The sequence below is a fragment of the Pleurodeles waltl genome, chromosome 3_1 (assembly GCF_031143425.1).
Source record: "Pleurodeles waltl isolate 20211129_DDA chromosome 3_1, aPleWal1.hap1.20221129, whole genome shotgun sequence".
Classification (NCBI taxonomy): Eukaryota; Metazoa; Chordata; class Amphibia; order Caudata; family Salamandridae; genus Pleurodeles; species Pleurodeles waltl.
The window spans coordinates 663,184,306-663,211,941 of record NC_090440.1 but is presented as its reverse complement, the minus strand read 5'-3'; the positions used below and the strand labels follow the sequence as shown (position 1 = coordinate 663,211,941).

General features: G+C 43.5%; 1 protein-coding gene across 4 annotated transcripts in view; it reads right to left on the bottom strand.

Annotated features, from left to right (window-relative positions):
- The window catches only part of ANO9 (anoctamin 9), a 386,417-nt gene that overhangs the window by 91,511 nt on the left and 267,270 nt on the right, over nt 1–27,636 (bottom strand). For all 4 annotated transcript variants that reach the window (XM_069223191.1, XM_069223192.1, XM_069223193.1 and 1 more), the window contains 4 exons: nt 21,064–21,100; nt 7,312–7,423; nt 6,673–6,730; nt 6,450–6,547 (listed from right to left, as the gene is read on the bottom strand). In XM_069223191.1, coding sequence (XP_069079292.1) covers nt 6,450–6,547; nt 6,673–6,730; nt 7,312–7,423; nt 21,064–21,100 — 305 coding nt within the window. The remainder of the gene's footprint in view (nt 1–6,449; nt 6,548–6,672; nt 6,731–7,311; nt 7,424–21,063; nt 21,101–27,636) is intronic.

The following is a 27,636-nucleotide window of genomic DNA, read 5'->3' as shown; positions in this document are numbered from 1 at the left end:
TATGTATGTATATATATATATATATATATATATATATATATATATATATATTATCCCTTTCATGCTGACATTAGATGCTTTTGAGACTGTTCCCCCCCCCCAAAGATTCAGAGCCAAACAGCTATATTGATTGAGAGCAGTATGAACAGTTCTAGACTTGGGATCTTTTTACCATGTATAGTATAACCACAGAATGGGGAGGATGGGAGGCTGGTGAAGAATCTGTGGCTAGACAAAGTCTCTAGCAGAATGCGTTACTGAAGGTAAGCAACTTGTTCTTCTGAGAGAGACTTTTAGGCACCGATTCCCCACAATTGGAACAGATATCAAAGCAATATGGATCCGGTGGCGGGTCTGTGATTGGACTCAAACCAGAAAGTCCTGAAAGGCCGAGTGAGCAAAATGGCTCTCTTGGCATACCTGACAGACCAGTCAAAAGTGCTTCAGAAACGTGTGGAGGAATGCCCATATAGCTGCCCGGCAAATATCCAGGACAGGGACTCCATATGCTAACGTAGTGGTAGCAGCTTTGGCCCCGGTACAATGAGCATGCAGTCCTTCCAGAGGCTGCTTTGGCATCTCAGTAATCCAGCAGGAGATGCTTCTCCTTTTTTTGCTCCAGAGAATCCCACAGAGTTGATCATCCACTTAGTGTTCTCTGGAACAATCTATGTAGAAGCTCAGTGCTCTGTTGGAATCCAAGCAATGAAGTATCTTCTCCTCCTTAGAGTGATGAGGTGGAGCAAACAATGCTTGCAGTGTGATGGTTTGACAGATGTGTACCAGCATCACACCTTTTGGTAGAAAGGAGGCCCAAGTCCTCAGAACCAGTTTGACTGGGAAGAAGAAAGTGTATGGTGGATTATATCAAAGAGCCTGGAGCTCACTCACATGCCATGCTGAGGTAATGGTGTTGAGAAATACCATCTTGATAGTGAGGAGCCACAAAGAAACAGCTGTGAGGAGGCTCAAATGGAGTACACTTCAGAAAAGTCAGGGCCACATTAAGGTCCCACTGGGGCATGACAGAGAGAGGGAGGAAACAAATGTAGCACTTTCAAGAACTGCATCACAACAGTGAGGGCTGATCTTGAAAAAGTAGAAAGGCCCAGATACCTGAAAGATAACCTTTAACCATGCCCAAAGCCAAACCTTGCTGGGCAAGCGAAAGAAGAAATAATAGAATATCTGATAACATGGGTTGTGGCAGGGTAGAAGGGGTCCATCTAGTGGGTGCTGCACCAAGCTACAAATCTGTTCAAACGGCAGGCATTTAAGTTTTCGGCAGCCTGATTGAAGGACATATGCTCAAGCCTAGGAGTTCCGATACCATACTCTCCATGCCCAATCCGGAGCCACTAGGATGATTTGGGCCTGGTCTATTTTGATTTTCTTGAGAACTCTGGGCAGGAGTATTATCGGCGGAAAGGCATGCAGGAGTCCTAAGTTTGACTCGAAGTGGAATCTGTCTCAGAGCGAGACACACCTTAGCAACTTCCACATGCAGAAGAGTTGACATTATGCGTTCTAGGCAGTGGCAAACAGACCGGGGCCAAGGCTCCACCCATATGCATGGGAGACCTTAAACCACTTCTTGGTATAACTGTCATTCATGATCCTCTAGGCATTGATGGCTGAGCCTGTATGCCCAGGCATTCAAAGAACCTGCCAGGGGGTTTCCACCAGGAGCTGCAAGGCCTCTGGGCAAAGGGTTTGCACCCCGCCCTGCTTTTTGCAGTACCACATGGTGGTGGTATTGTCCGTGAGCACCTGTACTAGCCTCCCTTTGGAGGATGGAAGGAAGGCTTTCAACGCCAAGCAGATGGCCATCAGCCCCAGAAGAGTGATGTCGAGCTGGGACTCCACTAGACAACAGAGTCCTCTGATCTCTATCTATCACATATAGCTGCCCCAGCCCAGAAGCGGTGCATCGGTCACCAATGTCAGCAATAAGGGTGGGAGGGAAAGGGGTCTGCCGCTGTCTCATTTGTGTTCCAGTAGCCATCACTGAAAATCTTTTGTAGGCTCCTCTGATATCTGAACATGGTCAGAAAGGTCCTCTGGATGTTGGGGTCTGATCACTGGGACTTCAGATGCCACTGCAGTTTGCATATGCCACCTGGCGTGCTCGACCAGCAGGCTGTAGGATGCCATTAATCCCAACAGCCTCAGAGTTCACCTCACTAAAATCCAGGACTGAAACTGAAAGGTAGGGATCATAGCCTGAATGTATTGTACTCTTTTTCACGGGGGAAGACATGAAATCGAACTGTGTCCAGAATGGCTCAGATGAAGGGAAGAGTCTGAGAAACAGTCAGGCGTGACTTGCGCAAGTTGATAGTGAACCTCAAAGATGACAGAAGGTTTGCCGTAGTCTGGGGCAATACCACCTTCAACCGCTAGTCATCAGGGTACAGAAAGACTGACACTGCTGACTTGCAAAGGTGTGCTACCACCACCACCATCACTTTCCTAAACAACCGAGGGGCACTGGTGAGAACAGAGGGAAGCATGGCAAACTGAAAATGTTCCTGTCACACCACGAACCACAAGTAGCCCCAATGGGCCGGCAAGTCAGGAATATGAAAATAGGTCCAGTGCCTCCATCCAGTATCCAGGGTCTAGGGCAGACAAGAACTGGGCTAGTGTGTGCACCCTGAATTTCTCCTTCTAAGAGAAGGTGTTGAGAGGGATCAGGTTTAGAATGGTTCGAAGGCCTCTGTCCTTTTTGAGCATCAGAAAATAGCAGGGATTACAACCACATGCTAGTTCTGGTGCCTGCGCCCTCTTCAAATCCCCTTTGGCCAAAAGGCCCTCCAGTTCCTGGCTCCAAATGGAAAGATGGTCCTCCTTCAGTCACTGGGGGATGGGAAAAATAGAAAGGAAGGGGGTATCTCTTATGGACGATCTGACAAACCCTCCTGTCCAATGTAATGTCCCACTATCCTGGGTAGAATTGGTGGATTTTGCCTCCCAGTGGGTGGATGTGCTCTTAAAAGGACATGTGAAAGAGGCTTGGCAGGACGGGTCGCGGGGGCAGTGGACTGGGTGGCCTGCTGACCTTGGCTACAGGGATGCTGGGCAACTGGGCCATGACTGCAAAACTGCTGAGTCACCAATGGTGGTTGGGCACGCTGGCGGTATGAGCCACCTCACCCAAGGCCACAAAAAGAAAAGTGGAACTGCTGCAGTTGGTGAGGTGGGGTGGAGAGACCCAGAGAGTGTGCTGTACCCCTAATATCTGTAAACTGCTCGGGAGGAGACTCTGCCTTGAATCCAAATAGGCAAATCCTGCCGAAGGGCATATTTATAAGTAAGGACTGGAAATTGCTGGAAAACACAGTTGAACGCAGCCACACATGATGGCGAGTGGCAACACTAATGCTAATAGCCCACCCAATGGAATCGGTGGTGTTCAGCCACAACACCTTGTGAACTTGGCCTTGTCATAAACGTCTTTATCTTCAACTGCCTGAGACAGAATACGATCAATGTCATCAGGCACACCAGGGAGAACTTGTGCCACTGAGTCCTAAAGGGCATAGAAATAAAACCCCAACAAGCAACTAGCATTACTGGATTAGACGGCCAGGCTGGTGGAGATAAGACACATTTTCCAAACGTTTCCACTCGCTTACATTTCCTGTCGGGGATAATCTGAAATGTGTTTGAGCTGGAGTGACTAGTGGAGGCCTGCACCACCAGGCCATCTGGTGAGGAGTGCTGAGAAAGGAAAGCCTGCTCACCTGTAGTAGGGCGATGGTGCCTGGTCACCTGACAACTGAGCGGCAGGCCAGATCACAAGCTGGCCCAAGCACTTAATAGAAAATAGGCTGTGAACTCTGGGACTTTGGAGGCAGAGGTAGGGTCCAAAAGCAAGTCATGGCTGTAAGCTGCACATGGCTCTGGGCCTATGTAGAAGTACGCACAGTATAACTAAAGGCCAGGCTGTGGAACCAGAGCCTTCTGCAAATGTTTAGAGGCCATCCTCTAGGCCTCTCTGCCTACTGTGACAGAGCTACAGGCTTGGCAAATTGCTATAGTATGCATCACCAGGCTGCTGTAAAGGGAAAGGCAGAAGGCCACACTCTGAGTCCAAAGCCTGTTGTGCATAGTGGGCTGTGAGGCTTAAGAGACATGGCGGGGACATGCGCTGCAAGCTATTGTGCCAGGGAGAGTGGCCACAAAATTAAGGGTGGCATGTCCTGTACTGGAATTTGAAAACTTGCACTGACGAACTGACACTGAATGGCTATAACAAGTGCAGACCAGCGCATGCTGCTAGAAAATAGGTGGCAAAACGTAGAGGCAAGGGGCGAGGAGCTACACACTCCCACAAGCCTCCAAATCACTACAGCAATGTGGCAAACTGAGAAGTAGGTAAAAAAGACAAAGGAAGCAAGAAAACAAAACCAAAGGCAGTGACTCTACACTTACGGTAACCTTGATGCATTCAAGGCTAGGAAAAAGTAAACCAACCAGGACCACTAACCCACACCTATGCTCCAGCCTACTTACCTGTGGTTTGGGCTTGTAGGTATTCCAAATATTTGGAGTTTTGCGTCTGAGTTTTGCTGGGAGCCCACAACTTTGATATATTGCTAGACTCCAGCATTTAGGACTGTTACTGCACATTGCCCACTGGACACAATGCTATTTAGGAGAGAATACACAAACCAGTCAAGTACACAGAGAACTGTTCTACTTACAGCTCTGCCAGAGCACTGTTGCAGTCACAGAATTCCAACATTACGCTGGTTTCAACATCAGATGTTGGGCATCACGCTAGCCATTCAACATGGTTCCTGTTGTTGTTCTGGATACAACAGAGTTAATATCCAGTATCACAACTGAGTTATCAGCAATTCGCAACAAGCCTGGGAATAGGTTGCTATAACAAGTTCATAGATTGAGTCTCAAAACAGGCTTTCATGACAATTTTAACAAGTCTTGCAAAAGGTGCAGTTGACAGTCAGATGTAAAGTAACCCCTAGTTTTACGTTTTTTGAAGTCATTATACTCATTTCTCATGTGTGCAAACAGCTTAAGCCCTTTCAAGGTGGAAGTGTTTTATCACTCCCATTCTCGCAGCTCAGGAGGAAGGTTGCAGGACATCTGAGCTCTATGGTGTCTTGTTGTAGAATGGATCGTACTCTGTGGGCATGGCTTTTATAGTCACATCGAGAATAAAATGGCTGCACAACTGCATGCTCTTGCAGGTTCGTGCAAGAATTCAAGCATGCAAGAAAGAAGGGGACTTCCTGGAGCTCTCAGCACGCCTTTCACTGCCAGAGCACGAGATCCAGATCTTACTGTTCTGCTGCAAAGTAATTAGGAATGCTCAGTGAGACCAAGACCAGAGAAACTGTAGAGAGGTGTAGCCCAACCGGATCTAAATGCTGATTAATTAAAGCAAGCATAGGGTTAATGCATTTGATCAGTGTGGCATTTGTAATTGATGGCCTCTCTCCCGCTGTGAGACCATGCATCCATCCAAAACCACAGACCCGTTCTGCCATTCCGAATGCGAGCCACCAGAGAAGGCATCTTGTCCCCGCGGGGCATCCATGAGTATCAGAGGACGGAATCTGCAACAGTGACCAGCCCCGACCCACTAGCAGATGGAACGAGCATCCAAATGCTAGAATCACCTGCAAAGATCTCCCAAACATTGAGAGGATCATGCTTGCGATGCTGTTGAACAGTGTTGTACCAACTACACTTTCCAACCTATATCTGACCTAGTGGCTCCTACTGGGACCATGAACTCTTTCACAAGACTATATGAACATTAAGATATATAAACAGAGACGGAGTTCCAACACAGAGAATGTGCTTGGCTATTTCAGGTTAATTATGATTGTGACTATAATCCTACTACAGATGGGCAAAGGAGAGTTATAAAGTGTATATGGTGATCACACATAGGAATAGTGTCATCATATATCTTAAACCACCCTTGGAGTCAAGATCACGCTGCGCATAACTTGAGGAAGAGTAAAGTGAGGTAAGATGCCACAGTAGCAAGGTAAGGTAGAAACTGCATCCATATGCCACTGTGCATTGCCAAATGCTGTTGCAGTGGGTTGACAGGTCATGAGGTAAGTGCAGATCGTTGCTAGAGAACCCACTGTACATGCATGGGGAAAAGGCACAGAAAGCGCTGAAGGCTAGCACAATGGGTTCTAGGGCACGTGGTCAGGAGGCACATGGCATGTCCGAAGGCTGTCCACACCCAGATCTTTATTGGTAAGGATTTATATTACATCGTGAACAAATACCTTAAATACATCCCGTCAAAGGAAAGGTATGCTTGATTTTACCCATGACAAAAAAACATACGTTTATTAAAAAATACATAAATTCTTTTAACAAATGATAGGTTCGGAACATTTCTAACATTCAGACTCCATTGACACAAATCTAGAACGTCCTAGTGGATAACTTACGGGGAGAGGAACTCCATGCAGTTACTCAGGGTCTGCTTCAAAACCATCACAATAGCCATTTGTATGAAAAGATCGGTGATGCAGCCGCTGGGATGGCACTGTGGTAAAGAGGATAACATAGACTGTCAGTCTTTTTTAGTCTGATAGTCAAATACTATGTTCAACGAGGAAGAAACCATCTTTCCATAGTGGACAGCCAAAGTCCTTGCAAGATGCTACTCACTTCTTCCAGCCTCCATTTTCCGGCTATCCTCACATACTGACCGGGGCGGCCGTTGATCCTAAAAGAAGAAGAGGATGAGGTGCATGAACCTTGGGTCTAGTGCAGAGTCCTGCCTTGACTGTGATTATCCATCCCTAGTTGAACAGCTAAAATAACATGACACTCGGCAAACCACTTACGATCAGTGAGAACACATAGACAGGATATACAACAAGGGAAAGAGGGAGCTAGCAAAGCAGTTTCATATTCTGTACTTGCTTGCAAGGACACTCGTAAGAGGCTGAGATGCCACCACAGAATACAATTGTCCACCTTGTTGTTCAGGACACTGTCTGCTTAAAACATGCATGTTTAACACTGTCTCAGCCAGCTGAAATGCAACCATAGATATGCATATTTTACGCACAGCTTCATGTTCTGAAGGTAAAACATGGCAACTTGTATGGCACGGAGAAGTGGAGGTGGGCAACGGGGCGCACTTTACTCCAAAACACAAACATATTATGGGAGGTGACATCCATCACTGTGGCCCTGTAGTGTATATTCTACATACATACAGGAGACTCTATTAGTACAGACTATTCATCGACATGCATGCCAAAAGGGCTTCTACAACTGCAAGCAACAATCTTATATTACCTGCCCAAGAAAAAGGCCACGTAGATCAGGGATGAGAAGTGGACAAAGAACTGGAAGGTGAAATATTTCACTGTGAAGTTATTCTCCTTCTCTGTGAAGGTCCGAGGTCTCTCTGCAAGGACAGGATCAGAGAATGCGGATTGTGACATATAATGAAGGATCAGAGAATATGGTTCATGACATAAAATGAAGGGTCAGAAAAGGAGGCTCATGACATAACATGAAGTACAAAACAGGGAGTGTGGGCAGCAAGGGAACAGAATAAGAGGTCAGAGGAGTGCAGCTAAGAGCTCAAACCAACAAGTCACAGAAGGATGTGTATGTTTAAGGGGGGATAGTACTCTCCAGAAACGAAAGACGATGGGGAGGAAATGCAAATGGGAAACCTGAAGAGGAAAGACAAGGGCATTCAAATACAAAGGAGGTAAATAAGATATGATGGGAGAGAGATGTTAAAGGAGGAAGATACAGGGGTTGAGAGCATCTGAGATAGAACTGTGGAAGAGTTAGATAAAAGCAGTAGAGAATTTAGGAAAAGGAAGGCAAAGTTGGAAAGTTCAGACTCATTGGGATTTCAACACTCCCTGAGAGCAATACCAGACAGTAAACCCTTTCCCCTCCACCAAAGCAGTGAATATGAATTCCCAATATACAATCTTCTTCCATTTAACTAAGGCTATGTCACTGCAAGAGTCTGACCAAAATGTATGACAGATGCCCCGCATTAGGAACTAGCCCCTAGAGCACCCTCTTCTGAGGGTGAATTAGACTCAGTAAATCAGAAACTCATGGTCCTTAGGAGCAGGATCACACGATTTCACAACGGGCACATTAACTCTTCGCATCTTGCACTGCAGTTCTTTTGTCAGAGGTCATACTTGAGCAAGGACCTCTACACTACTTACATGAATTCCTTTCGTCCATCTTTTAAGTTACTAAGTGACACCCATCATAGCATTGAATGGTCTTCTAGCACTTCCTGCCAACTGTGAATGGTAAGATTATGTACTTCAGTGCCCTGATGGTGATGTGGGATCTTCTGGGACATGCTATTAGATTTTCATGTTTGCATTAATTGTAATCCGCTGCACAGATCTACAAATATCCTCACCAATACTTTATGCTGCTCCTTTGAGTATCTAGATCATGATTTATGAGCCACCTTCTGCTCACTACATTTTGTTCTGAGCTACAAGGCCCGGAATTCTCTGTGTCAGGCTGAAGCAACACACTCTTGAATCATGGACTGGAGGCAGCGGATATCATATAGGGGCTGGTGATGTGCCTCCTACTCACTGAGCTATACACTAGTGTATGAAGCAGCGAGCCATGTAGGCCAGAGCTGAAGTCCAGCTAAGTATTTATTAAGCTGCTGAGCCCTTTATTGGACTTTGGATTAACTCTGTGTAAAGACCTGTTCAACTCCTACGGACCGTGTACTTCATCTTCAAAGATTTCCTCTACAAGTTTGAGCATTTTCCTAGAACAATACCCCTAGTTACTCAGTGAACTTGGGCCCATATTTATACTCTGTTTGCGCCGGATTTGCATAATTTGTTTTTTACACAAATTCAGCGCAAATGTAACTCCATATTTATACTTTGGCGCTAGACCCATCCAGCGCCAAAGTTATGGAGTCATTTTTTGGACATGAAAACCTGCCTTGCGCTAATGACGTGCAAGGTAGGCATTCCCGTGCAAAAAATGACTCTAAGGCATGTGCGCCTTATTTATCCTCTGGCGTAAAAATGACGCACAGGAGGAGGCTGGCCTTAAAACAAGGCGCCCAGACGGATTTGCGCTGCTTTTTAACGCCTGGGTCAGGGCAGGCGTTAAGGGACCTGTGGGCTAATTTCCATGGTGGGAGACCATGGAAGCAGACCACAGGTGCCCTTCCATGCACCCAGGGACACCCCCTGCCACCCTCGCCCACACCTGGAGGATACCCATGGATGGGGGGACCCATCCATGGTGAGTGCAGGTAAGTAGAATATATATTTTTAAAGTGGCATAGGGGGGCCTAACGTGGGCCCCCATAGATGCCACTGTGCCCATTGGCCATGTCCAGGGGACAGAAGTCCCCTAGGCATGGCCATTGGGTAGAGGGGCATGACTCCTGTCTTTGGTAAGACAGGAGTCATTTCCATGGGGGTAGTGTGTCAAAAAATGGCGCAAGTCAGGTTAGAGCCAATATTTTTTATTCTAATCTGACTTGCACCAGTCTTTGGTGCACAACCCCTCATCTTCCCTTCGCCTCCGCTGCCCGGTTACCGTCATTTATTTTGATGCTAACCAGGCCGCCACGCCGGCTACCGTCATTCTATAAATAAGGTGCCCGGCTGGTGCTTTGGAATGGCGGTAGCCCGCGTTAAACTTTTTGACGCAAATCTGCCCCGGCGCTGATTTGCATCCAAAAGTATAAATATGGGCCTTGTTTTCTAAGTTGGCCATCTTTTCACGTTTGACCTAGTGTGGCATGTGCAAATGTCAGTCTTTACATCTGAGTTCACTTCTGAAATGGCTCCATGTAAGTCACTCGCTGCATTGTTGGTGCATAGAATAGTCAATCCTTCTTCAGACTTATTTGATACTCAAAGCCAAAAACCTTAGCACAGGAACAAAGCTTGCGCAGAAACCGATAAAGTTTTTCAAGCGGAAGCATGCGCAACACAAGCTCTGCCCCCAAACACTTGCTTCCTTTCCTCAGACCCTTTATTTCTATTTTGTACCTTAAAGCACACCCAGAGGGATATGGTGAACAATATGAAAAGTCAAATTATGTCAAATGAAGAGGAAATCTTATTCCCTACCACAGTCTAGCCAAAATAAAATTCTGAGACACATATTTTCCAAACCATGCATGGCCTCACGTTTACAGAACTCAAGTGGCACTGCAGATGAAATACAAGGAGTTGTAGCAAGGAAAAAACCCAGAGAGACCAACTTGGGCCCCAGCAGAAGACCATGGAGGCCTTTTGGAAGAGCAACATCAGTCATCCATTATTACTCTGAGCACCAAAGATTCATCTTGTGAGAAACAAAGGTCTTTGAGACATACTGGGGTTAAACAACAATAGGAGCGAATACCATTAATTAGGTCTATTTAACATTTGAGGCAACATCTATCACCCAGAGGATAAAAGGTACTCTCACCAACAGATGATAAATTAGGAAAAAAACTAATGAAGCACATTATTCCATCTGAATACAAAATCAAACAAAACCTTTGGCATGTACGATAGGGGACGTTGAAGGCTAGTCTTTATATAGGGCTCATTACAATAAGAAACCAAAGCTGGAAGGCTGAGCCACAAAACTTATTTGGGTAAATGTATAACTCTCCAGGACACCAGTTACGTGCCACTGATGCTTTGAAAGGCTCATGAAAAAGCAGAATGAGATGAGACAACCAAATTGAAGTCCCACAGGGAGGAAATGTCTCTGAACATTAAGGTGCAGGTTAAGTGGATCCTTGAAGTATGCTTTGATACAGTACCTTGCACATAGCTGTGAGCACATTGTTCTTCTTAGAAAGACCCTCCTTAGCTATGTGAAAGATGAACTGAATCCCACTCTCTTTGATGATGCATAACAAAATGGATTGGTGTCCTTTACCTGGGACCAGGGGCAAAACCATATCCACTTTCTCCATCATTGTGTTCCAATACTTGTATCATGAAGCTACAACATAACTGTCTGAGTTTGATGCCAGCTGATGGGTGAAAGACATAAACAGTCAACCTCGATCAGTTCTTGAGGAGTGTGCCCACTATTGACAGAGGATCTCTGCCAAATCCAGGAGGAGGCAAAAATAATGCATTTACAATTGTGTCTGAACCGAACGGGAACCATTTCCAGAATCTTGCAATGCTCGAATAGAAATTGAGAAAACCAAGTTGTTCAGCTCCCACTCTAACGCAGACTGCATCATTGTCATATATTTATCTAAACCACTGAAATCAACATCCTCTCAGCACTAGCCCAATCCCAAATGCCAGCGCATCACACTGATGAGTGAACGACTAATTGTGGTTCACAAAAAACATGGATTTAGTGTTATTCCTGAAGGCCAACACTCTTGATACACAAGTCAAGGTAGACCATCTTTAACTCTAACTGATATGGGGTCAGGACTCCACTAGGGGAGAGTGCCATCTGTAGAGGATCAGTGGTGGCACACTGTACTTCATCCAATAAACGTAATGACTTACACTGGAGGACTAGGAGAAGTTGAGACCCACCAGGAGGTGCGCCTCCACCAGACTAGAACACCCAAGACCTCCTGAAAAAAGGGAACTGTTATAATCTGCTATGCTTGTGATGAATTCTGGGCATACCTCAATTGTTATGATTAGACGATGTAGCTATGTTGCATTGTTTTTTGTTACCCGCCATCCACAAAGGATATATATATATATATAGATATATATATATCTATATATATATATATATACATATTGTTTCAAAGCATACTTATAATAACTGCTTGCTTTCTGATTCAAGCATGTGAATCTATGAGAGATCCAATACTTGATAAGAAAATGAGTTACTTACCTGTAACTGCAGTTATCCAGTTTTGGTATCTTTCATGGATTCACATGCGACCCACCCTCCACCCTGAAAGGGTCCACTTGTAGCTCATATGGAAATGATTACACTTGTGCTTGAAAATCTGAGGGAAACATCCTCTCTTGGGAGTGTTCTTGAGGGTGCTGTCACCTGATTGGTTATAGTCCAAATTTGGTCCTTTTTTAAAAAAAAGGACATAGATGTCATTAAAAAGACTGTTCATTGCCATTGAGGCATATGGTAATGATGCATACTGCTATGTTATTGTTCCATTTCGACAGCGAATGATTCAAGCATCTGTATCTATGAAAGATCCAATACTGGATAAAAGTGGATAACAGCGGGACCCCAGCCACCCTTCCTGCTGTGCAGATTTGGATGTGCCTTACCGCAGAGAAAAACGTGGTGGTCCGACCACTTCTAAGTTGGCGGACTGTGGGGGGAGAGGGGTGAAAACTCACCTTTTTTCCCCATTTCACCACCGTCTTTGACTGGACAACACCTGCAGTCACTGCTGCCACTGACCCGCGGACAAAACATGACCCCCGTCGACAGACACGAAGGTGTGATGACGCATTGCCAGGGTACGTTGGGTGGGCACTGCACAGGAGGTCGGGGTCCCAGCAGGCATATACATGTCACAGTAATTTTTTTTAAATCACTGTGACATACATATGTTGTGTACACGATTGGGTCACACATGGATGGGGACACACTGGCACAACACGTATATCGCATACATACACAACTGTAATTGAGATGTCATCATTCATTGCAAAATAAGTGCTAGCACCACAATGACGGTACACTCACTGGACAATGGTGTCCATGCGTGTGCATTGCAAGGGGACTTGTATGGGTAGGTTTGTGCTATCTGTTGTGTATGTGAGTCAGTATGTGTATGTGTGGGTGTGTGTGTGTGTGTGTGGATTGGCTGGTTCAGGTAGAGGAATGTGAAGTGTGTGATGTGGTTGTGTCCGTATGTGTGTCCCTTGCATGTGAGATCGATGTTGTTGTGTATGTTGTGTTGCCGTCTGGTGGACATTGTTGTGTTGTGTCTAGTCATGCTTGTGTGCAAGAGTGTTTGTGTAGCTGAGTGTGTAGTTGTATTGGTTGTTGTGTTTGTATAGTGCGTGGATGCAGTGTCAATGGTGTGTGTATGTTTGGTCACGGATGTATGTTCATGTGTGTTTTTGGCATGTACAGGTTGTGTTGGAATTGTAATGGATAATGGTGTGTACGAGTTGTGTTTTGTAGTGCAGTGGGACATATATGACTTGGGTAGAGTGAGTGTGTCTATTTCATATCCCCTGGCACTGTATTAAGTCCACTGGGTCCAGCCACCGTCTCCCTCTGTAAGCTATCAGTTGCCAGTTCCCCACTTGCACAGCTGTAACATCTAAATATTGCAGGCGGAACGCATCGGCCCTGACGGTCTTCTTGGGTCCTCTGCCGATGCACCTTGGCAGTAACACAACCAAGATCCAAATCAGGCCCCAAGTCTCCTGACTCTCATATAACTAAGCTGCCAGCAGGGCGACCTCTCCCTTGTGAGCTAGCTAACCAACAAATGTTTGTGAAACCTGACCTAAAATGTGGCTCTGTGCTTCAGGTTTCTTGTAGCAAACAAATGTCAAAAGAGTCAATAAAAGCTCCCCATGATAGATCACAGTGTTTAGATTTCAGGCAGCCGACGTTCCATGAAAGAATGTTCCAGAAATCATTAGTAGAAGAGGGAGAGCTTATTTGCTAAAAATATAGAGAGAAGAGTCAATCCCTACTTGACACTAATTACTGTCGGGCCTTGGGAGAAGCAACAATGGGTCTTTGGGTGACAGGCTGAGCACTAGCTGTGGTGAGGGGGATATTGCGCTTTAAACTGATTTGTGTTGGGGTTAGACAGGGAAAGCAAACCTCCAGGGCAAATAGGTTGTCTGTCAAGGCACGAGTTGAAAGAAGAATTTCAAAGTAGTCGAGACCCTCTCCAGGCATTGGGCAACGTTTGACCCCCACTATATCTTGGCGTATGATTGATGGACATTTGGGGATATTGGGGAGCCAACTGCTATAGTTAGCCAACCATCTGTAGGGCACTCCAAAGTGGATGAGAACACTTAGCAGATTGCCAAAGTCATATTATTCCATCAGTGCTGGATACTTGTAACCTGATAGATCCTATCCCACTTTCAATGAAGACTGAGCTTACATTTGGCATGGATTGCCCTTTTATGGGTGGGGCATAGACTGATTTTCCACTGATTGATTCCTCTCTGTGGTGGCACATTGATCTGGGACTGGTGCTTCAGTTTCATTCAGTGGAGGGCTGTGTGGTTACTTTGCAATCTGACATGCAGAATGTGCATTGAAAATCTGTGCCAAGACTCCCTTCTTCTCCCCTGTGGTCAAACTGAAGATTAACCCATACATCACCCTAGTTCCGAATTAAGCCTCTTAATTGACTACCCGTCCTCTGATAAAATGACGCCTGGATGCTGCAGCTCCCATTCATAGCATGAGCCATGCTCTCTTGTCTTGGCTTTACACCAATAGATTTGGGCACTAAAGTCCTTGGCTCCACTGCCAAGGTGTACTAGAATTCATCCATACATCATCACTTGGCCAATAATATATAAGGTCCTTGACTGGTGCTTGGCTTATTTCCTGTCTGCTCTTTATTACCATAATGAGGCAGACGTTTAGCTGTACCTGTGTTTGCGCAAACAAACCAACATCCTGTTGGTTAATTTTACACTAGGGCATGCCTTCACCAGTGCTCAGAGTATGAAACTAGGAGGACGCGAGGTGCCAGAGAATATTTGACTCCTCCTACCCAAGTGAAGGTGAAAATACTTAGGTGGTCATTCCGACTCTGGCGGGCGGCGGTTGCCGCCCGCCAGGCGGGAACCGCCATTTGGCTGCTACGCGGTCAAAAGACCGCTGCCGGCATTCTGACCTTCCTGCTGGGCCGGCGGGCGCTAACTATGTTAGCGCCCGCCGGGCCAGCGGGAAGGAGGGCTGCAACACAGAAGCCGGCTCCGAATGGAGCTGGCGGTGTTGCGGCCGTGCGACGGGTGCAGTTGCACCCATCGCGCTTTTCACTGTCTGCTAGGCAGACAGTGAAAAGCCGTCCGGGGCCCTGTTAGGGGGCCCCTGCACTGCCCATGCCAGTGGCATGTGCAGTGCAGGGGCCCCCAGGGGCCCCAAGACACCCGTTCCCGCCAGCCACTTCCTGGCGGTGACAACCGCCAGAAACAGGCTGGCGGGAAGGGGGTCAGAATCCCCATGGCAGCGCTGCTTGCAGCGCTGCCATGGCGGATTAGCCCAGCCGGGGCAAAATCGGCGGGAAACCGCCAGCCCCGGTTTTCTGACCACGGCTTTACCACCGCGGTCAGAATGGGCTAGGAAGCACCGCCAGCCTGTTGGCGGTGCTTCCGTCATTCGTGGCCCTGGCGGTCTTAGACCGCCAGGGTCAGAATGACCCCCTTAATCTCCACTTTAATAGGAAACAACTGACAAACAACTTACAGAGTGCAAATGCAGCTAGGCAGCAGCCATGATGTCCTTAAGGGATGGCCCAGGTGACCTTTCAAAGCCAAGTCGCAGCTTCATATTAAGGCAGGGTTTTGAGGCTTCACAAGCTGCTGAAACTAGAGGAGAAGGGGGTGCTCAGAGAAGGAAGCAGTTAATGTCCTCTAAGAATTTCTATAACTACTCCTTTTCTAATACGATAAAGATGCAGGTCTTTGTCATCATGGAGCATCCTTGCTTGTGGGAACCAAATCTACCTAGATGTTGTGGACTGGAAATACTGCAGTTATTCATCAAGGTGATACCAATGGTAGTAACTCATTTGCTTCAAATGGGGGTCCATATAGCCCCTACTCAAGGCTCTCATTATGAGTGGTGGAGAAATGGTGGAATCTGGATTGGTAATGTCAATATGTACGGCCCACTGTGTCTGAGTCCAAAATTACTGGGTGTGAAAATTATAAAACCAGTGGGTCCGCAAACTCATGAACAGCAAACTCATGAACCAGGTGCAAATGTGTACTTGGTGAAGCTGCTGCAAAGATAGGGGCAGGGTCTGTGGGCAGGAGTACAGCTTGGCCCCGACCTGGCCACTGAAGCACCACAGGAGAACTTTGCATTGCTTCATCAAAACACCTCTCCCACATCTCCGACCTCTACTTCACCTAAACAGCAAGCCTGGGTGCGCGAATGCATCCAGCCACAGCCCCAGTGCAGTGACCTGGGGCAGACAGATCAGTCACCCACCTCAACACCTGCATTGGGGAATTGGGGGAGCAAACTACACTCCCCCCCCCTCAAACAGACCAAGGCCTTTCACAACCCTTCTCTCACTATTCCTCCCTCTGTCTCCCTGCCAATGTGAAGGACAGTCATTGCCGAATGGCAGATTCTGGGGTTGAGAGTTCCCCTCTGCTCCCTCCCCCCACAGCCCAGAGCACAGCACATAGTGTTCCTCCCAGTCTTATGAACCTGACCATGCCCAAACCACCTGCCTCTCACACGCCGACCCCCACCTGCTGATATTTTCTGCAGGGTCAAAGTAGTTGTAAAATGTCAGTTGATTTGTCTCAGAAATCATGGAAAAACGCAGAAGGAGGGACACAGTGTACCCAAGTCATAGTGATTTTCACCTATTCCGGGGACAACGCTTGTAACTGTCTAGGCCATGATAGGACACTAATCCCCAATCAATTTGTCATCAGTCTTACCCTCTGTGGGCCAGTGACTTCCTTTTATAAGTGAGAGGCTTTGGGCCACTAGTTCAACAACTCCAGGACTCTATTTTCATAGGGTGTAGAGTCCTGATGATCTGGATTCCGAACAAGGTTCCCTCATCAAGGTGTCCAACGGGGACAACACTTGTAACTGTCAGATATTGGTGCAGAGATACAGGACAGAACTGGAGATTTTAGCCCTGGGTATCCCTACACAAAAATCTGCAATACTTGTAGTAATGATCTAAAAAAAAACTATTGGTTGATTAGAGTGCCCATTATGGAACAGCCTAGAGTCTAGGGCCTGGACCACCTGCATTGGGTGCTGCATCTGCTGTTCAAGCTCAGCCTGCCGGTAATCAAGGAGACACCTCACTCATAGCAGTACCTGTTAATAGTCTGCCTCTGTTCTTGTACCTCCTCACAACCTCAACACAACACCTGTGGTCACCACCTGAGGAATTGAAAGGACACTAGGTCTGATGGCCACCTTTGTACAATTTACATCTTTGTCTTGTCTAGACAAGTAGAAAATACAGTTGCGTCTTTCTTCAGCATAAGTCTGACCTCCTGAACCCATCAGCTGTGGTTCCTGTTGTAATTAAAGATCCTTTTTTGCAAGTAGGAGTCAGATAGCAAGTTCATGTAGGATAGAAGTTGTAGATTTATTAAAAAAGATTATAGGGTAAGTTACAAGTAACTTAATAAGGAAACTCCACCAGGAGCAGTATCGTCTCAGCTCAGCCCACTCTCTCTAACTGTCCACTCCTCCAGTCACTTACCAACATTCCATGACATCACACACTGGCTGAGAAGAGCAGAGAACAATGAAGTTGTGCACAGAATGCATCACAAGCATAGCAGATTATAACATATCCCCTTCCTTTAGAAAATAATAAATTAATAAAAATGCAAACAGGAAACGTAAGATCGAAAAAAAAAAAATACAAACAGGAAACATAAAAGACTCTAGCTTTATTAAATCCTATACATTATTCATACCCTATAAATTATTCACACAGTGGTCGCACCTGACCCATCCACACAAAACCAAAAACACCCCTATATAAAGGTACCACTGAACCCTTAACACATCACCTATGACTCAACCGTCCAGAAACAATCAAAAGAACCACAAAACTACAAAATGGGTATCTTTAAACCCTCACTCAACTCAGAACAGGGTATCTTGTGCATAACACAGTGGGTCTCTTTTTATGCGAAACATTGTTGCAGGATGCTGTGACACCAAGGTGGGTGTCAGCAGGACCACTGGAATTATGGGACAGAGGAGGATCCGCTTAAGGGGTAGGTTTGACTAAATTAAGCAGCAAAGAAGACAAATAATGCAGGAAAGTGGCATTGTTTCTGACAGTATTATTTTGCAATTTCTACCTGTAAACACTGCCTGGGAAAAGATTTCACCTTACTAGCGACTGAAAGGTGACTTGTTATTCTTTTCAAAGGGCCTTCCACTGCAAGGCTACATTTTTATTACACATTGATTTGAGTTAGAAACCATTTTTTTGTTAAAATCTGCATACTATGCAGCAGAAGATGGATTATTTTCCTATTGCTGCAAACCAACAACTATGCTGAAAAAATAGCTGCAATAGAATTTCATAATGCCTATAACACTGGGCATATGGTAGATGTGGTTGAAATAGTTGCTGAAGGAGTACAGATCCAAATCAGAAATACTAGCGGGATTGAAAGGGAATGGGCCTTAAAAAAGGTCCCTAACAGGCCCTGTAGCTACAGCCCTGACAATGGTGCCCATCATCATCCTCACCTCTATAAACCTTTTTCTTGGTGGAAAGGAACCCCTGAAGAAGTGATGCAGTGAACATAGTAACCTATGGTTCAATAAGGTTCAATGGCAATGTTGGTACACCTTTGTCAGAGGTGTGAATTAAGAGAGGCCAACTGATAACTAAGATCAAGGATTAGTGAGTAGTATGGAAGTTAGCAAGCCTGTAGGAATAATGCCTCCTTTGGGATTTCAAGATGGGCTTGACACAGAGAAACTATGACAAGGGCACCTTGTTCGGAATCCAGATCATCCAGGACTCTACACCCTATGAAAATGGAGCCCTGGAGTTGTTGAACTAGTAGCACTAAAGCCACCCACTTATAAAAGGAAGTCACTGGCCCACAGAGGGTAAGATTGATGAAAAATTGATTGGGGATTAGTGGCCTGTCATGGCCTAGATCATTTTAGAGACCAGAAAATGCAGTCTATACTGAGAGAGAAGATCGCCTCTTTTATTTTATCAGAGCAGTGTCCAGCTTGCATCTTGTTTCGAATCACTTGCACACTGACCCCGGGATGAAATGGGCCTCAATAGTATACAGTCATAGAAACAAGGAGAAATGTGCAGCACTTAAGTTGAGCTGGTGGTTTCCAGTGCTCCGCACGTCCCTTAATTGTCAACACAGCCTGCCACATGGTGGAGCTCTGTGTCTAATTAAGGGATGAACAAAAAAACTGTTGTTTATTAATTCAATAAACATTAAGAATGACTATTAACTGCAGCCCAAACCATTATTATAGCCTTGGGGGCATAGAATAGTCTGAATGGTCACACTTGTAGGAGTGTGATTATTAGTAGTTGTGTTGATAATATCAATGGCAGCGCTACCAGGAGAAATATGAGGTGCAAACTGCAGTGGTCTCCTGCCAAGGGCCAAGGCACCTTTTTACATTTTTTAACTTACAAATTAAGCACTGGAAAATGTGTTACCCATATCTGCTAAAGAGTTATGACTTGTTCTTAAGCAAACCCCAGGAGAGTGAAATATTGAAACACTCACATGGTGATCTTGATTGGGCATAGAACTGAATGAATAAGCTAAATGGGCAGAACTCTCAGCACCACAGTAACAAAAATGGTGTTTAAATAAATTATGGCATTTTGAGGAGTAAATTTAAGTGGTAACTTAGTAAGTCGTGGGCCTTTCTTGTGATATTATAGCCTTTAAGAGAACCTCAGAGCAACATATTCTTGTAGCCCATTAGAACATGGCTACCTGGAACTTTAAAAAGCACTGACAACAACATTTGGTTGATGGAATTGTTGAATTAAGCTTAACCACAGATAGGTCCTTTAGGTGTATTGGACCGTAACAATTTTTCCTAAGTTACAGACAATGAGCAACCATATGCCAATCGGTTTTGGCAGCTAAGCCTGACCTGCTTAGTCACTTCATTTCTGAATGAGACTGCAAGCAACTGAGTACCTGTTTCTGGCTTAGTGGTCCTTTGCCAAGTCCAGCTTTTGCTACTAAGTTAAGTGACCTTCAACAGAGCAAGCTGTGCCACTTAGGATGACACACACAAAAAAACACAATACAAATGGATGGAATTATTACATTAGGCTAACCACTGGTGATTACCCTGGATGCATTCTACCATATTTTGCTCATTGTGTAATTACATACAGGGACCAACAATTTGTAAATCAGTCTTGACCCGTACGAAAAAGGACAATCCAGCCCAAACTGCTAGGCCAAGACTTATCAATGGAAACCCAAGATGTATTTCAGCTTTCAACTTGTCTGTCTTCTGGTAAGATTTAGCTACAAGGGAGCTTTGGAAATGACATTGTTTGCTTTCAGCTACAGTGGCATCTTGAAGCATGCTTTGTTTATTAGGGTTTTGATTCATTTCAAGGTTCCCCAGTATTTAGAAATCCATCAGCTTTGTGACCCAATGAATCCTCCTTCACAGGGAGACAGGTTCCTGTAAGAATAAGACAATGAGTAAGCACTCGCTTGAGACTGCTTGAGGCTCCACTGTAAAGATAAGAGGTCAATTCAAATGTGGTCTGTAATGGCCAGCGTCACTGTATGCAGTGTCCAAGTAGCTTGGCACTAGGTAGCGCATACAGAAAATGTGCATGTCAGTTTAAAAAACAGCCATGACTCAGACAAGCTGTAGCAGTTTACAAAACATTATAGTTGGAAGCAGATGGAGGAGGGTTCCAGGTTATGCCAGAAAATTTAGTGGAGTAATGCAAATTGTGAAGTCGATTCTGATCTGTAAAGCAGAAGAAAATGACTAGGGTGCATAAGAAGGCAAAGTCTGTGATGGGTATGCAAAATCATTTTTATCTTGCTGCAAATTCTTGCCTCAACCCGTAGCTCTGGACATTCCATGAGTAAGGGTGGGAAAAAAAAAACCAGAACTTGTGGATATAGATTAGCCACTGGCTTTCCAGTACTTTTCAATGTTTTGACCAGTGGAATAGGCTGTGCTACCTGCATCAGACCTGAATGCAAGTGTCCATCACTAAACCTTTGATTTCTCAAGTTTTACCAACCCTCAGTCACTATCCTAGGCCATCCTACGCTTGCGCTATTGAAAGGAGAGTAACTGTAAATGCATAGGTAGGTTTTTTAACCATTTTGTACATCTTCTCAAAAATGCTTGACTCACCCAAGTTACACAAGTACATCGCCACCATCCTGTTCACCTGAAAGGAAACATTGAAATTAATTGATTAAAAAGGCATTTCAATTATTTGATGATGCAACGTCTGACATCAAAATGCCATTTAGATAACAGAAACAGGGAGTCCTGATTACAAATAACTGTAAGAACTGAGACCTCTGTGTAACCTTGATGAACAGCATGTATGCATGTCAATTACTGACAGCATTTTCCAGAATACACCGGTAATTAAATTTAATTTGGGGTACCAGGCTTCAAAGTCTATGTAAGGAGGGTCTAGGCATATAATACATCATTTTACATTAATCATGTGCCCTTAGCAGTTACCAGTGCTGGGATCTCTGCAACTGTAAATGTGCAGAACATCTGGGTTAAATACTGAAGCACTCACATTTCTGTGTGTTTTCTTTTCCAAACTTAGAGAGGAAAAATGTGTTTGTGGGGTGAATACTAGAGAGAAGCCAGGACAGATAGGTGAAAAGAACACCATAAAAAAACACTATCATTTTTTTAATGTAGTTCATTGGGGGATACACATTGGGAAGACCATCATTTATGGCAGTATCCCCGTCCCGTTTCTCCAACCAGAATACTCTAATTGTGACTCCCAGCAGCTACGAGCAACATCAGCCTTCTTAAAGTTCTTAAATATAAGTGAGGGTTGGGTGTGCTCCTTGTAGCACAGATTGGTATGAAAGTGGCGCTCCTTGGGGGCCACTGGTGTGATTCTGCTGTTGGGAGCTATAAATTAGTCTAATAACGAAAGTTCCCAAGTGCAACATCAGCTTGCTGACAGAATTAGTAAATAAGAAAAGGCATGAGAGTACTTCCAGCCTGCGTGGTTGGCATGAGTGCTGTGCTGCTGAGTCGATCTCTAAGGTGACCCTGCCTGTGGTCTTTGTGACAGACCCAACCTATGTACCTTACTCTTGAGTGTGTTAGGCTGGTAACTGTAGTAGGGCTACTGGCCTCTCTGCTAAAGCCATGGCCAAGCTGGATGCTCTGATAACACTACAACTGGTAACAACTACAAGTGGTAACAAGGATGGATGCTTCTGATAAATTAGGATTTATCCAGCAGCCAAGACCCCAGACAAATCCATTGTTGAGGAAGGTGGGACATTTGTGGCTCAACATTAATGGAAGCACACTCAGCTTCTCTTAATACCCAGAGTAGGTTTACTATTATGATAAATTGAGTACTCTATGCAATTTACAGCTCAGGTGAAGGAGGGAGCACTTCTTGTTGCAGGTTTTAAATCATTCAAAGCAAGAGAAATATTTCCAGCTTACATCCGGGATGTGGTGATGGGAACAGTATTTTGATGATTCTCTTTTTGGGCTTTTATAAAACAATGCCTATGGTAGATGGGTAAACTGAAGGGCATGACAAAGGAAATGCTAGAAAAAATATCACTGTATGGAACTATATGCATGGATGAAATTAGTGAGGGCACATGGGTTTGCTCTGCCTCTGCCAAAGAAATATGCTCTGTGTGACCACCATGAGGAACTCTGCAGAATGACCAGGGTGGCTCCTCCGTTAGAGCGAAGAAGCATTGCCCCTGCCAGCAGTGGCAGCTGCAAAACCTTTATAAAAAAACAGGGCCACAGAGGTGATGAGCAGTGAAGGGAGTGCACTGTGAACTCCCCTCAGAGCGCATGCGAGTTTGGCCGGCCGTCTCGGGCGGGCTAAACACACATACGCAGTAGGCTCTCTCCAGCCTAGCAACCCAGTTGCTGGGCTGGAGAGAGCATGCTCAGGCTCCCAGCCAGTCCTAATGCGGCTCTGAGCAGCGTCAGGATTGGCCACACGGCAGGCTGGGAGCCTGTGCCTGCCCACAGCAGAAGAGGAGACGGAGGAGCGGAGTGGCAGGGCCGGCCGCAGGTAAGTGTTTTTTTAAATTGATTTAATCTTTATTGTTTATTCCCCCCTCTGCTCCACCCCTGCCACCTGCCCCTTCCGCACGCAGCAACTGAGAATAACTTCATAAAAAACCTTGAAAGTGAACAGGGAATAAGCTTAACCCTCGAGAGAAGTATGTGTGGACAAAGAGTCTGAATCTAAAGGTCATCAACATCATCAGTTTACATGTAAGCACATAACAAACCAGGGTAGGGCATTCTCGCATTCTACACATCTAGGAGATAATAAACAGTAAGGATAAAATGGAATCAATCTCCATTGTATTTTATTTTCAGACACCAACAAAGAAAAATGGAGCTTATATTGAATGTGGTGCCAAATGTGAGTGATAACAACATGTAAAAAGCTTTTCAATAACAGAAGGTATGGTAGAGGTTTCTCACAGTATCAAGTTTTAAAGTTGCCAAGCCTTCACTCATCACTTCTGAAACAAAAGGGCGAGGAGGTTTTGTCTGAAATGGTCTTTAGGGGTTGGCTTGGGTTTGGTGACTAAAAAGGTTGACTGGAGAGTTCATCCCAACTATGACCCTGCATGAACCTTTCACATACACATTTATCCTCTATAATGTTGACTTGTCAGAACTACTAATGTTAGAGCAGGCACTTCAGAGACCAAAATGTTACAAAAGAATACCTGAACATCTAGCCTCTGCAAAGTAAGTATAATTGAATAGAATAAGATCAGGAGTGTGATGAGCAGAGTGAGGAATATGTTGTATGAGATTTGTTTCATGACGAAAGGCTTAGCTATGAAAAAGTGTGTGTGATGAATGTCATGAGTGAGTTATCTGAGTGTATAGCTATTGTGGAAAATAGACCTTTTTCCACAGAAAGATGAAATTTTTCTTGACAAACCTAATAGTTTCTTATGTTACTTTCATTGTATTTATTTTTAAACACTTTTATCATATTTATTTTTGCTTAGTTCATTTTGAGCATATTTTCATTAACCGCTTTTGGGAGATGTTTGTAAACTTTCCTCCATGTAGAAGGAGACTTTCTAGTGAGTGCAACTAACACCATCTTTTCCTGTCACCTGCTCAGTTCCATTGCTCAAAGCTGCCTGCTCCCTCCAGACCTCCACTATTCCGTCTTCTTGTCTAGTGTGCGTAATAATGGATCCCTCTCTGCATGTTTCATGGAAATATTGAAATAACTAAGAAGGAAATGCGAGTCAGTCTGGGGCTATTGTGGCCATCTTTGAAAATGTATTTGTATTCAATAACCAAAGTAATCCATTGCCAAACATTGTCTGATCCCTGTTCCTGTAGGGCACCCCACCATTCTGTCTTCTTGTTTAGTGTATGTACTAGCAGACTCCTTTCTGCATGTAGGCATGGTGAGGTTGGGACTATTTCATCCATCTTGGAAAATGTAGTTGTATTTAATATGCAAAGTTTATTAATTAGTGCAATGTTTAATAAAATAAAAAATACTCATCTCTAACGTACTGTGCAAAAATAGCACATACTGAAAAGATAAGTGAAGCACCTGCCCTAGTGAGTCAGAGATCAATAAGGTTCGGTCACACAACAATACAAGTCAACATTAGGAAACAGAAAATTAAGAGATTTTGAAAATAAATCGGGGGATTTATTTTCCCCACGATCTTGCATTGAAGTTGAAATCATTTTAGGCATGAGCAAGCTAAAATAAAGCCTTTTTAATCTATAAAAATCTAAAATCTCCAGCCCGATTCAGGTGTGTTGGCCATTATGCACAGGGCCTCCTGGAATGTTCCAAATAGAAAGATAAGGATGGATTACTGGAGACTTGGACAGAATACTATGAATGACCAGAGAGTAAACAATGTCTGTGGTGTATGAAAATGTCATGATTCATACAGAGGCAATGGAAGCTATGGATTTAGTGTAAAAGGCACATGTATACATATATTATAATTGTTTAATTAATTTTTTTCAGGTTGGGGGTGTAGTGGGAGATTGCTTGGGTACAGTTTTATGTGAAAAAGGAGGAATAAATAATAATTAGAAAACTAATTTTTGAAATGATAATTCATGTATCTTCCCTTTGTGTATTTTTTAAATGATCATAGTTGCTGTATTATCTTTCTTCTAGGTTGTATGGTGAAGAGGTATGGGGATCAGTGTTTATTTACAAAAATTATGTATTTATTGATCTGAAAAGAGCAATGCCAATTTTAATGAGTAACAAATAGTACACTATGTTAGGCAATTTGTTTTCAATTTAGATTTTCATTTAAATATATTTATCAAATGTGTTATTTCTAAGTTAAGGCAATTTAACAAATTCAGAAAATCTTTACATTTCGAAAAAATATATTAAGTATTGGTATTTATAATGCAAAGATTTCATTAGTGTGTTTAAAAATATACTACTTAATACTTGTTTGCTGGCTATTAGTTAGAAATGTATGCTTTTGTTCAAATGTATGGTTTTCCTCAATACTTGTTGGACTAGAGTATTGAGGAAAGTATTAGAATAGTAAGACTGCCCAATCCCCACACCCTCTCTCTCACCCAATATACACTTTCCACAAGGTTTGTTCCAATGTATGAACATTCCACAATATTTTTTTTAACTGTGGTTAGGACAGTAAGTCTGACATTTTTTGGAATGGAATTAGAATAGTAAACTTGATCCTTCACCCAACCATAACATGCATGTTCCCCACAATTTGTTCGATTGGAGTTAGAATAGTAAATAAAACCGTCCTATCCCTTCTTACTATATATACACATTCCCTAATGCTTATTAGACTGTAGTTAAAATAGTAAATCTAATCTCTCCCCAATGTATGCACTAACTCTAATGTTTGGCAGACTAGAGTTAGAAAAGTAAATCTGAGCTCCTCCCAATGTATGCACTCTTCTTAATGTGTGTTGGTCTGGAGTTACTATAGTAAAACCGACACCCCAATGTATACACTTTCTCCAATGTTTGTTGGACGGAAATTGAAATAAGAAACATGGCCAGCATATCCCTCATATATATCCACTTCCGCAATGTTTGCTGGACTGGAGTTAGAGCAGCAAATCTGAACATGCTGTCCAATGTATGCACTTTCCCCATTGTTTGTTTGACTGGATATAGAATATTTCCATCTCACATATTTATTTTGCCCAATTTACTTTTTTTTTATGGAGTTAGATTAGTAAATCAGATCCTCCTAGAGTGTGCCACTTTCACCAATATTTGGACTGGAGTTAAAATGGTAACCCCAAAACCCCAATGTATGCATGTTACCCAGTGTTTGCAGATTAAAGATATTATAGAGTACTTGAGTTATTTTCTTATTTTATTTTTTTTAACTGATTTTAGACTGGAGTTAGATTAGTAAATTATATTTTCTTCTGAATTTGTTTAGATTCTTTGAGCATGTTAAATTTAAATGTGTACTTCTATGTTTGTTTTTTGTTTAATTATTTTTCTGTTGTGTTTTTACATTTTTTGTATGTTTTTAAGCATTTGAAAACTATTAACTATTGACACATATTAACAACTATGTTTTAATACATCAAGGATGCTTGTATATATCTGGAATTATTAACTATATATGTTTATATAGTGGACTTTTTAAACACATTAACAGTATGTATTTTACAGTTATTTATCAAAAATGTTTTAACTTGTATGTTAAGATTAAAGATATTTGTAATAATTGTCAAAATTGCTTTAACGTACATGTTTTAAAAAAATAATATTTGTTTTAAATAGCTTAAACGTATTATGTTATTTTTTTTTAATGGCAGCTGTATTTTTTTCAATTATATATTTTTTAACTAATCTATCTTTTAAGTTTAAATAACTTTTTTACAAATATATATATCTATATTTATAGATATATATATATAGCCATATATATCTATATATATAGATATACACACAAACATATACCCCTAGAAACACGGCTGTCACAGGGAAGTAATAGTTAGGTTCCGAATTTACTCGCACAATACCAGAGAAGTTTAGCGTTATAGTTGGCTATTTCAAGTAACTATAACTCGAGGCCTATGGTAACTATAATTTCTTTCTGCCCCTGCCATGCACAGTTTTTTCTTCAATAATTAGACTTTTAATGTTTCATTGATATTTTTATTGACGTTATAAAAGTTGTCATGAGTGCTGTAATATCTGGGGTAATTAGCAGTGCATGTTGAGGGCACGAGTTATAGCTACCTTAGGCCGCGAGTTATAGTTACTTCAAATAACTAACTATAGTTGCTGAATTTTTCTGGTTTTCTGCAAGGATATTTAGAACCTAACTATAAGGTCCCTGTAACCATTGCTTTGTTAAGTGAATTTTTAAGGTTTTTTTACTTCTACTTCCTAACTCTAACGTCCCTGTAGCCTTTGTTTTTTTCTGTGAATTTCTATGGATTATTTAATGCAAAGTAAATTTCATTAATATACGTTAATCCAACCACCACCGCACACGGCTGAGCACGACAGGGGTTGGCACCAGGGCCTGGCCTGCCACCAGTCCCTGCAGCCGACCCACGAACCACCCAACCCCACGTTGCGCACAACCTTTGGCCATATGCAGCGAGAGTTGGCCGCAGAGCCTGTCTTTCTGGCTTTCTGGGTGTGAGAATAGGTGTGAAAGGATGTCTCCGGGTGTGATAGTGGCTGTGAGAGTGGCTGTCTGG